Below are 12,424 nucleotides of genomic sequence, written 5' to 3'. Positions count from 1 at the left end.
TACACGTGGAAGAGGGGACAGGTGGCAGGGGAGAGGGGCAGGATTTTGATAGGCAGATGGAGATGCAGGAGTTCTGAGCCCCTAGCCTAGTTCTGATGCTTATGAGAATAGGACAAGTTATGTGACTTCCCAAGGCCTCAGGGTAAAATGGGAATGGAATGTCTTCTCCTAAGTGAGGGGCCTAAATGAGGTTGTGTAAGGGCAGCAGAGATGGGGAAGGTGCTCGATAGTCGCTTTCAACAACATCACATCCAAGGGCCTTTTCCTCTCTGAGGGTTTGGACTTAGTGCTCAATCCCACCTGGCCACTTCTGATCTTGGATTTGCATGTTCTTCCCTGTTTCCTGTCAGGGATGCTCATGTAAATCCAGGGATCTAGATCTCCACCCTTTCTCAGACTCCTGGTGTTACTGACTGGTTCTTAGACTCAGGAAGGAAAAGAACTTAAGGAAAAGCTGCCAGACATGCTTGGGTTTATCTCCAGCTAACACACAAAGAAATGCCCATGACACGGGCCTTTGCTGACATGGAGTGGCTCTTCACCAACAGGTGAAGGGTAGGGCCTGCAGGTTCCCATCACAATCCCAGATCCGCCCTGGAGGCCGAGGGCCAGCATGCTGCCAGTTTCCTTTCCCTGGAACGGTTCCTGATTTCCCAAGAACAAAACCACACATATTTGTCAGCAGTCAGAACACCTTGTTTTTGTTCCTACTGGGAAAGGGGAAGGTGAGGGGTGAGGAGAAAGGAGCCGCAGGGTGGCCATCCTCTCACGCAGGCTGTGGGAGGCAGCGAGACACTTTCCAGCCAAAGGTGTCCTCCTGGGCCCCTAGGCTGCTGGTTCTGCTCACCTTACCCCCTATGTACCAGGCTGGACAGGTGATGAAAGCTGAATACTTGCAAAGCTCTCCTCATAATCATTGTTGGAAAATGGCTCCACCAGAAAACCGAGAGGGCAGAGGGAGAGGGAGCACAAAGTACACCTGTAGCTGATGCTTCTGTCCCTCCAAGGGCTGCTCTGACCATGCCAGCTGCAGTGTTCTCCCAGTGCTCAGGAGGGTACAGCCCAAGTCGAATGAGTGGAAAGTCCCTTCAGCTCTGTAGCTTGTAAGGTAACAGACTCGCCTCTGTTTCCATGGCTGTCAGACCGTGGGGCCCAGGTTGGGCTTATCTAAAGGACATCTGAGAAAATACATCTACCTGAGATGACTGCAGCTAAATCTGAGATACCTTTCTTGTGGCACTATTACTGGGTCTGATTAGTGTCTCCCAAAGATGAATGGAACTCACCATTTTATACCTCAAGGAAAAAGCTCCCCCATTACTGGGCCCAAGACAGTCCCTTCTCATTGCTGATTCTGCCACTCTGGGCCTTTCCTCGCCTTCCTGGAACACCCCCACTGAGGTCTTCCTCACTGTGTAGGCTGCATGTTCTCCCTAACTTCCAGGGCCCAGTGGTCCCCAAGGGCATTCTGTTCCATTAGCACTAGGCCACATTCTGCTTTCATGGGCTATTAAGCCAGATGGGTAGGTGGTAAGGTGAGTAGGGCTGGGAGCCTGAGGGCTTGGGAACAAAGTTTGTAAAGAGCAGCATGTTACTGAGCCATGGCCAAGGACAGCACAGTAAGGGAGACTTTTTATGGGCCTAGCATTGGGCCTGTGCTTCAAATTCACAGGCTGAAGCCTTTAACCCGCAATAGCTTAGACTAAGTATGTTTGGAGATAATGCCTTTCAAAAGATGATTAAGTTAAAATGAGGCTACAGGATGGACCCTAATCCATCCTGCCCATCTACTTGTACGAGCAGTAGATAGGAGATATCAGGAGATACCAGCCATGTGCACACAGAGGATGACTATATGAAGAGACAGCAAGAGAGTGGCCATCTGCAAGCCAAAAAGAAAGGAGGTACCATTTCTGCCAGTACTTCCATCTTGGACTTCCAGCTTCCAGAACTATGAGGAAATTCATTTCTGTGGGTTAAGCCACTCAGTCTGTGACCTGCTGCCTAAGCAAACCCATACAGCAGTCCCAGCCAAGGAAGCTGCCTTAGAGAAGATGCTGAAACCAGGGTACCACTGAGACGTTCCTGGGACTCTCTGGCAAGGCTGCACACTGACCATTCCCCAATGATGGCACTCTTCCTGTGCATCCTGCCCCACCCTCTGTTCTTAGCAAAGACAGCCAATCCCGCTTCCAGTCTTACTTTCCTGGTCTTTTGATAAGAAAGTCCAAGGGACAGGCACACAATGAGCACCCAGGAAATGAAGGTGACATCTACTCACTGTTCGGCCACATTTGGATCAAAAGAGTCAGTTTCAGTGGGTGTTTCGGGCAAGGAGGAGCCGGATTCCTGGATCTGGCACAATTCCTCATCTGTGATGATGTCAAACACAGCATCGTCTGGTGGCCTGAATTCTGAGTTTGTTCCTGGGTGGCAGAGGAGAGCAGGGCAGAAGAAACACACAAATCATTTGACATAGAATGGAGAAGGGCCTGTGGGAATGTGGTGTGTGTAGTTGTACAGAACAAGCTGCTGGGACATGCCTTAAATAGCCAAGCTGGTAGCTATTATGGTCCAGGTATGCGATACTCCAGAAAAGCAAAGGGGCTGTGGATGAGACTGAATGCACAGCCTAAGAGACTTCTTAAAGTCAGGGGCTTAGAAAGATTTTAATCCCTAACTTCTCTAAGGACATTATTTTGAAGAAAAAATAAATCTATCAAAATGTCTTCAGGAAAGAAACTAACAGTAAAGAACACACTGTGTCACTCAGTCTCTACTTTGTAAGGCACAGGCAGTATTTGCTTGTGCCTCTTTGAAGCAGGATTATGACCTGCACAGCCCCAGACTCCCCAGCCAAACCACTGTGAGTTGTGGCAGACCTCTCAGCTCAAGGAGCTGCAGCAGGCATTCCACTTCCAATCAGGGGCCTTGTGTTGGAACCTGTAGGTCTTTCACTAGGACGGCCACCATAGGGAAACTACTGGGTCTATTAACCAGCCATAAGCACTTGCTAGCGTATGTTATGAAAAATGTTAGAGCAAGTCTGAGGTGGAAAAAGAAATGAAAAAATCAAGCAGATGGGCAATGCTATAAGTGAAAACAAGCAACCTCAGCACCCTGGTGTGGTGGTGTCATTCTATGGTTGTTGGAACATCTGCCGGTGAGTCAGGGTAAGGGAAGCCTCTGAGTTGTTTAGTAAGGAGAATGGTTCATATGAGTTGCCCTGCTGTGCTTTAGGAGGAACATTTTCCTTCTTATCTCAAGTTTGTATAACAGATTGTTTTTTTCTTTAGATGCAACCACACTCCTGAACCTGTATTCTGAGACTGGAAGAAGAATAAAAAAATAGGCAACAGGGGTCCAAAATGATGCCCATCAAGAGAAATCAAGGACGTAAATAAATAGGAAGCTATACTATGTTCATGGATTAGAAAAGTCAATTTTCTCCAGACTTGTCTATAGATTCAATGCAATCTCAATTGAAACCTTACCAGAATTTTTTTGTAAAAATTAACAAACTGATTCTAAACTTTATATGAAAAAGAAATAAATCTACAATAACCAATACTTTGATAAAGCACAAAATTGAAGAACTCACCCATTACTGACTTCAACATGCCCTATAAAACTCTGGCGATCACAACAGTATGGTATTGGTGAAAGAATAGGTACATAGATAAATGGAATGGACAGAAAGTCTAGATACAGACCTACATATATAAGGTCAACTGATTTTTAACAAAGGAGCAAAGGTAATTTGGTGGGAAAAAAAAAAGACTTTCAGCCAATATTGTTTGAACCACTGGACAACTATATATAAACCAAACCAAACAAAAACAAATGACTCTCATACTTTGCAAGACACACAAAAATTAACTCAAAACAGGTCACTGGCCTATATATATATAAACTAAAATTATAAAGCTTCTAGAGAAAACAGGAGACTTTTAAATACTTGGGATTAAGCAAAGTTAGATATGACACTCAAAGAAAAGAAAAAAAAATGATCCATAAAAAATATTGATAAATTGGGTATCATCGAAACTATAAATTCCTCTTCTTTAAAGGATACTTCTGTTCTTCAAAGGAAAATGAAAAAACAAAGTCATAGATTGGGAGAAAATATTTCTAAAGCACATATCTAATAAAGAACTTGTATTCAGAATATGTAGAGGACTTTCAAAATTCAATATTTAAAAAAATGGGCAAAAGATTTGAAGAAGATACTAAAGCAATGCAAAGTACAACTCCCATCCCTGAGCAGTTCTCTGTACCTAATAAATAATAGGGCCTGCCAACCTCCTTGATGATCCACTTAGACAAAAGAGGCACAGTATTTGTAAAGGCTGGCTGGCCTGCATCCAGGTAAAGGAGTTCACGGGGACCAAGTGCAAACAGCAGTGATGCCAGAGCAGAGATGACCTCCACTTCTGCCTCTCTGGGCTCCACATCCAAATTTTGGAGTCCACAGGGCAGCCTGGCTTGGTCTGTTAGGGTGTGTTGGATGCAGAAACAGCAGGAACCAATCCCCACTTCCTTTAATGGTTGAGTAGAATACACAAAGGAAAATATATCCTCCTTGGTCATTAAGACAGAATATGAAGGACACAAACTGTCCCAGAAATAAATCATGGTCTTGGGTTACTATGGGAGGGAGGATGGACACCAGGGATCTGGAGGACAATTTTCCAAAGTGTGGAATGTATTCCACTGGTGGTACATATGTACCTAAGTCTCAAGTTAAGTCACACTGAATCACAGGAAAAAGGTATTCTCTTTTTAAATCCAATTATATCACGAAGAAAGTCTCAAGATTGGTGGTAGTATATTCTTAGTATCACTTTGGCACTAAGTTGGAAAACACTGAATTAAACTTCCCAGAGATAATTAACCACAATGGGGCAGGAGTAACACCCAGAACGTAGCAGGCAAGAGGCTGACCTTGGCTTCCTATGGCCTGGGGCCCAGCTTGGGATGGTGACAGCACAGGACTGGGTTCTCCCTGGCTAGTGCCTGAGCCAGTGCTATCAGGGGATCCAGGACCTTCACTGAACTTCCGGAAACAGGCTCGGCAGCAGCGTTCCTTCTTGCCACTGTGCTTGATCAGGACATAGTTGTTGCAACAGTAGTAACAGAAGATGCGGCCACATATCCTGGGAATGAAACGGTGGGGAGCTGTGAGGATGAGGCACTGTGGGCCTTGACAATCTGCTGAGCTCCAGACTGGGCTCTGCATTGGGCTCTGGAGCCACATGGCTCTCCAGACAGGGAGAGCCCTTGATGTAGAGGGTGGTTCTAAGCCCACTGCATAAGATTCTGGTAAAGTCATCCTGGCAGGTTCAGTAAGGAGAACAGTTTACTTCCTGAAGTCCTGGGAGGTAGGAGAGAGTGTGGCTGAACTCCTCTTCCCTGACACCAAGTTCAGGTATGCATGCCACAGCTCAGGGACTAAGGCTCTAAGAGACAAGCCTCTGCTGACCACTCTCCATCTGCCCCAGCCCCAACCTGCCCTTCATCTTCACCCATCTTTTCTAGGCCCTTGGAGGTCTGTGCACCTCTGGTGCTGCCTGGGTTCCTCTTCAGAAGTCCCAGGACCAGCTCTTGCTGGGTTCCAGGAATGTTTTCCTTTTGGCTCCCTGAGGGAGCAGCCAAAGGATTGCTGGTCTCTGGATGTGCCACATCCCTGGGGGTCCCCTTAATCCTGTCCACACCTCTGTATCTAACTTTCCCGAGTATCTTGAGAGGACCCTGACTAATACACCCTCCTCACCTGCGTCCCCAAGCCAATCAGAACTGTGCTTTTCCTAGGGAGTTGGCCATGGCACCCACACCTATCCCAGATTCCTTGTTCAGAGCCATGGGCTGTGGTTCTGGGCCCGCAGAACAGGGTCTTGGTGGTGGCCAAGAGCACTGCTGACCTGCAGTGGTGCCGCCGCACCATCCAGCTGAACTCCCGCTTGCAGTCGTGGCAGTGGTTCGCCTCTGTGTCCCCAAGCCATCTCTCCTCAGCACTGAGCTTCTGCTGGAATTCCAGGGCATCTGACTTTTGCCAGAGAGCATCCTTGTCCCTGGGATAAAACCACATTGGAAGAAAGAATCCATGAGAGTAAGAGAATTGTCCTTGCTTCATTTCAGAAGACCGATGTCACTTTTCCCAAGCCCTAGGAGGAAAATGCACTCTCACCTTAGAAATGCCCTTTGTTCCCATGCTAGGTCTCCTCCACCAACCCAAGTGTGCAGGTTCCTCACTGTCACCCTGTGTGTGGGAACACACAGGAGGCACGCCAACTGCAAGGAGTGTCCAGGACTGACAAGGGTCACACACCACTGGGCATCTGAACAACACTGAAGATGAACACTGGGGTTCACAATAAACACGCTGCCACGTGGACAGAATGTGTAAGTCTGTGCAGTACGCCCAGGAAGAATATGCTTCCGGGCTGAATCTTAATGTGCTCAGAGTCCTTCATGTCATGGTTTGTTCAAATAACCACTAACCACTGGTGATCGAAAATCTCCCAGCCTAAAAATCTGACCAGATAACTTCCTTTGATCACTCTTGGAGGTCATAGGAGAAGAGTGAGCCTTTATAGAAAGGTCTGCCTGATGTACCAGGGGATGTGTGTATAGAGATGTCCTCATGGCTGCTAGTGGCCATTTTCAGGGCTTCTGGTTCCTGAAGTGGAAGTTCAGTTCTTTCACATATGGAACCTCAGCCAGAATCCTGGGGACTGATATGGTCTCAGCACTGCAGACATAATACCAGAGACACTGGCTCCATCAACAGCCAGGAACCCCAAATCAACAGAGCTCTTTCCTTAAATAAAAAAAAGCCTAGACATGGAAATGGTTAGCTTTTTCAAGGACACTTGAAATTATCAGAAGGCAGGAAGACTTGTTCTCTGGACTAGTTCTGTTTTCTCAGCTGGTTCACAGCATCTGATCTTTCTGTCCCCAGGAGGCTGGGCACCTGCATCTTGGACTGTGGGAATACTATCAGGAATGCCACTGGGCTTTTCCATCACAATCCTCATGAAGGTGGCTGAGCAAGGAGGGTACAAATGCCTAGAGTTCTAAGTCTGTAAGTCGGAGACCTGCAGGCAGTATTTGTCAACTTGCAAATGAGTTGCAATTTTAATATCATCATTTTGTAGCCCCTAATGACTGAGTAGGTCTAGGCACAGCATACCTCTGGCTGCTAACATCATAAATAGAGGGCAAATCAGACCTTACCTGTCTCTTGAAGAAAGGAAAGACCCCAAACTGTCAGCCAATTCTTTGATGTATTCCTGGCAGAATTTTGACCCTGAGTCTGAGCAAACCTCTAGAAGAACAAGTTTTCAACTCTGGCTCATTGGGGCCTGGGTTCCACTCCCAGAAATCCCCATTGAGTTGGTCTGAATGGGAGAACCTTTTAATAGCTTCCCTAGTGATCCCAATGAGTGGCTCTAATTCTAGCCATTGAGTCACAGGAAATGCAAGGGGCAGCCAAACATGGCACCCCAGGGGTGCAATCAGCAAAACTCAGGCTACGGGGAACCCAACCAGATGAAGGACCGGGCTTCTTTAAAAGTAGGAAGAGACAGAAATGAGCTAGAGAGCTTGTGGGGAGACCCACAGACCAAAAGAGTTGTATGAGGCACATTGTAATTGCAATGTATGGATCTAATTCAGATACTGATTAGAAAAAAAATATAAGACAACTGGAAAAATTTGAAACTGACTAGACACTTGATGATATTAATGAATCAGAGTTCATTTTAAAAGTGTGGTAATGATGCTATGGTTGCTTCAAGTGGAGAGTTCTTGTCTTGAAGCAGTTTTTTATAGAGATAGTTATGGGTGAAGGGATACTGTGTCTGGGAGCTGCTTTGAATAATCTGGAAGCAGGGAAATGGGCAGGACTATATGTGAAACGAGTGGCTGGGAACTGAGTTGTGTGGAGGCTGGTGGTGGCTGGGCCAGGGGTGCCCTGCGCAGTTCTATAGCATATTCAGAATTTTCATAAGAAAACATTTAAAAAAGTTATGCATGACTTGATAACATTTAAGAATCAGGACGTTTCACTATTTCCACCTTCTCTTGAGAGGTAAGATGGCCTGGGGACTCTGGGCCCAATGCCAGTTGGCTCTGACTGGCAGGACACAAGGTGTTCTTAACCTCTTGGAGCCCTTCCTGGCCCAGTTCTCATGTTCACACTGCTGCTGGGTCCCAGCAGGGGACCCTGATGCTGGGGAAAGTGGGACAGTAGAGAAGGAGGGAAGAGCTCACAAGAAAGGGGCAAGGAATGGGGAAATCTCACCAACTATTAAACATCATTTATTGTCACTCTTGTGGCTGGGTGCAGAGAGTTTGGAAATGATCATATGTCAATATGGAAACCCAAGCCCAGATGAGCTCTAGTGGGAACAGTGAGATCAGCCTCCTAAGGCTGCCAGGGCCCAAGTAGATCCTGGAGGCATGTGGGCCCTTAATACGGGACATGTGCAGAAAAACATGGAAGTGTCCTTTGCAGTTATATGTCTTTAAAGAAAACCAAGTGCTGGAGAAAGTTCCCAGCTGTGTGTTGGCCTGATACTCACCTGAGCAGCTCTATCAGCCGTTCCTCAAGGTACTTCTTGGTTCGGTTCAGGTCATCCAGGTCCGCAAGCATCTTCTGGTCATTCCTCTCCCGGTCTTTCACCTCCTGGCAGAGTTTGTCATAATACTCTTGGATTTTTGCTGTGGCCTTTTCAAGTTCCTTCTGGGTCCTTGTAGAGGGGGAGCGGTAAGTTTTCTTGATTAGCCACTTTGTTCCACTTTCTGGTGCCTCTGGGTCCACCCTGGCCTCTAATGAGGGGACCTGTTGCCTTGTGGCCTTTCCCTCTGCACAGTGGGGAGCCTTTGGTGTCTGCTCATAGGTTATACATTCTTCTAGAAGGAGACTCTTCTCAACCCCTCTTCTAATACAGAGGGATATTCTGGGAGGGTAAGGTGACCTCAAGTTGCTAGGAACAACCCAAGTGACCTGAACTCTGCACCCCTTGGTTCTTGATCAGGGACTGAGGTTGGAGAGGGGCCTGAGAGGCAAGGCTCTTGGGGTAATGACCAGAGAGGAGCTGGAGAACAAGAGTCAGGACAGGAAGGAAAGGCATAGCTTCCTGGAGGTAGCTACAGAGGGGAACCTCACTCCCAGGTGTCTTTTGGTACTCTACACATGGGGCACAGTCCTGAGCCCATGGCAGGTCTTCTCCCTGAGAGCACTCCACTCTGGAGTCCCTCAGCATGCCACAGAGGGCGCTGGCTGAACCAGACTGTCTTCCCAAATTCTCCCAGTGGCTAACCCCTAAGGCAGTGGTTTCCAGGCTTCCTCTGCAAACCCCCAGGCCCAGCACGACCTTCCTAAGAGCGCACTTAAATAGAAGGTCCTGTAGACTGATCTGTACCTAACCTAATCTTCCATGTCCACTGTAAAACTGTTAGAGAGTTGTTTATTAGACATTGCCCACCAAAATGAGCTCATGGGTACACAAGCACAAACTGAACTAAACAATATCCAATCCTGGGCAGATGGAATATGTAACTTTGAGTAGCTAAAACAAATGCTCTTAGATCTTACAAACAACCACTGTTAACAGCATTTTCAAAAGTACCACCAACTCAAGAGGTTCTATTTTTTCCCCTTCAAATTGTATTATTATTTTCTTTTCTATTTTTAAGGTTAAAAATTGGAACCAAATAAAATGTAAGAGCATATAATGTTTATTTTTTTTGACAATTGCAATGAAACCTATGTCAATAGTGTTTTAAATCACTTAACAAGAAAACACTAGCAGCACAGGGCTGGGGTTGTGGCTCAGTGGTAGAGTGCTCTCCCAGCATGTATGAGGCACTGGGTTTGATCCTCAACACCACATTAAAAAAATAAATAAATAAAATAAAGGTATTGGGTCCATCTACAACTAAAAAAACAAAAACAAAAACAAAAACAAAAAAACTTCGAAAAAAACCTAGCACAAAATGATGGAAAAAGTTGAGGTTCTCTCTGTTTAAATCACCACAAGAACATGACCTAAGGGCAGACAGGGTCGTATAGAAGAAATACACATTATAGCTACTGAACATTGAATTCTCTGGCTCTCTCATTGAGCCTGGGTCCAGTTTAGAAGGCAAGAGGTGGGAGGAGGTCAGCAAAGGCAGAATAGGGAAGGACAAAGTCTCAAGACAATGGGTGTGCCTGTCTTTGCTGGTGACATCCAAGTAGTTCAGTTCCAGCTACCACTGCCCCATGTCAATAGGAAGACAGCTGGTCCTGGTCCTTGGTACACTCAATCTCTTCATGGAGAAAATAGGTAAAACAATACCTTCTTCATAGAATGGGTAGGAGCATTAAATAGGTAATTATAGGTTGAGTATTCCTAATCCAAAAATCTAAAATGCAAAATGCTCTGAAAATCCCCAAAGATTTCTGGTCCCAAGCATTTTGGATAAGGTATATATATTCAACCTGAACATGCAAAGTACTTAACGTGGTGCCTGCAACATTTTAAGCATTATTTGTCGGCTATCATTATCCCTATTATCATGCCATAATTTTTATCTCAGTTTAGTTTTTCCCAAGCATGTGGTTAGTGTGTGCCCTCCTGGAAGTAAGAAAAAGACCCTGGTGGCTTGTGGGGCTGCAGTAGGCAGAACTGAGGCATAGTTCTGGAACCTGCATTCTCTGAGTTTGTGGATTTTCTTGCAAAAGGATTTCCTCATTCCAGTATGAGTGGCTGATTCTCTGAATGACTGCGCCAAACACCCCCATCCCAGTAACCACCAGAGGCCACGTGCGCGGGTGGACCCAGTGACTAACCTCTCCAGGTTTTCACGCAGGGCAGCCCCCTCCTTGTCCTTATTCAGCATGGCAGCCTGGCACTCTGAAAGACGGTTGTTGGTGAAGCTCAGCTTCTGTCCCATGTCCGCTTGGGAGGCCTGGAATGGGACATTGGGGAAGACACTCAGCAAGCACAAACCCACCAGAGATGCCACAGACACATCTATCCACCCTAGCTGGCTGGGTCCCTTCTAAAGGGAAAGGTTTTTGTGTTTTAAGTTCAAGAGGTCAAGAACCTTGCTGCATATTTGCGTGACACATTTCTCAGCACCAACTGCAACTGGTCATAGTGGTTGAAGGGTGACAGAATCTCAAGAGAGAAGTTGGGGGCAGGGTGGCAGGGAGCAGGATTCACTTTTGGGACCAGCACCACCCCTGTGTTGGCTCAGTTTACTATCACTGACTAGAGAATATGACAGAGGTGACTGAGGAGGACGACTTCCTTCCTTCCTGCAGACCTGCCCAGGGAGTAGAAGGGGAGTAGGGACACAAACTCAGGGTGTCCATGAACTGATGACAGGTGTCTGAACTGATGGAGACTTCAGCTTGGGAATGGGAAGGCTTACAGGGAGCCCTCCTAAATGATCCGGTGAACCCACAGGATCTCTCCTGCCGGGTCCACCCGGCCACAGCCCACCTTCAGCTTGCCCACGGCCTCCTCGGCAGCCTGCAGCTGCCGGCCTCGCTCCTCAAGCTGGGCCCTGAGGCCCTTGCACTCTTCACTGGAACTCTGGAAAGGATGAGAAAGAGACCGTGAGAGATGGGTCCAGCTCTGAGACACCTTCAGCCTTGTCACCCAAATGGGTGAAGACAAGCCACAACTCATTTCCCGTACTGTCTTCTCAATAAGCTTTAGGCTTTATTGGCAACAAAACACTTCCAAATTTACTAAGGAAGGAGACTTAGTTTGGTCCTCAAACTTGAATTTAATTTCTGAAACAGGGAAAAAGTGGCCTGTGAGCCTCATGGAGCTTTGTGGGGCAGGGTGCCCTGGGGTGCCTTCTGGGGAAGCATGTGGAGCTGCCCAAGAATGGAAGGTGAGGAGTAGCCTGAGGGCGCAGAGACCTCGATGCGGACAGACTAGTGGTAAGCCCATAGCCACTGCCATGGCCTCGCTGGGTTCACTTTCTTTGAGCTGTATCAGGCATGCGGTGACTGCTGGCCTCACCAACTTGTCTGTCCCAAGGACCTTGTGAAGACGGAGTCAGCGCCCTACACTGCACCTATCAGAATGGAACCTGAAGGAGCTGGGACCACAGCCAGGGCTGGAGGTAGTCACAAACTGCTGGCTCTCTCTAGGGGCTTCCAGGGGCCAAGGCAGGGCTCTGAAAGTTACAAGCCCAGTGGGGCTGGCACAAATGAGTGCAAGAGGAAACCAGAGGGTGCCTGCTGCTTTGAAGTGGGCGGCCACAGTCAGGCTCCTGCTGTCTGCTGCCATGTAAAGAAGCAAAGGCTTTTAGATCTTGAGATTTCAAAAGAAGCCACAAAACTAAATTTGTAAACATCCTGCTCTTTAAATGTTGGCTACTAATTTAAAAAATGTGTGTGGTCCAATCTCTCTGC

At 47.0% G+C, this 12,424-nt stretch overlaps 1 protein-coding gene across 1 annotated transcript in view; it reads right to left on the bottom strand.

Moving 5' to 3' along the window:
* Nucleotides 1-12,424, bottom strand: part of Fyco1 (FYVE and coiled-coil domain autophagy adaptor 1) — a 78,559-nt gene that overhangs the window by 38,232 nt on the left and 27,903 nt on the right. The window contains exons 9-14 of the mRNA XM_047532445.1: nt 11,499-11,591; nt 10,841-10,959; nt 8,586-8,753; nt 5,922-6,071; nt 4,945-5,156; nt 2,282-2,426 (exon numbers count right to left, since the gene is read on the bottom strand). Of these exons, the coding sequence (XP_047388401.1) occupies nt 2,282-2,426; nt 4,945-5,156; nt 5,922-6,071; nt 8,586-8,753; nt 10,841-10,959; nt 11,499-11,591 (887 nt within the window). The remainder of the gene's footprint in view (nt 1-2,281; nt 2,427-4,944; nt 5,157-5,921; nt 6,072-8,585; nt 8,754-10,840; nt 10,960-11,498; nt 11,592-12,424) is intronic.

The sequence above is a fragment of the Sciurus carolinensis genome, chromosome 17 (assembly GCF_902686445.1).
Source record: "Sciurus carolinensis chromosome 17, mSciCar1.2, whole genome shotgun sequence".
NCBI lineage: Eukaryota > Metazoa > Chordata > Mammalia > Rodentia > Sciuridae > Sciurus > Sciurus carolinensis.
Note: the sequence above shows the minus strand (reverse complement) of the source record. Positions and strands in the feature narration are given on the sequence as shown.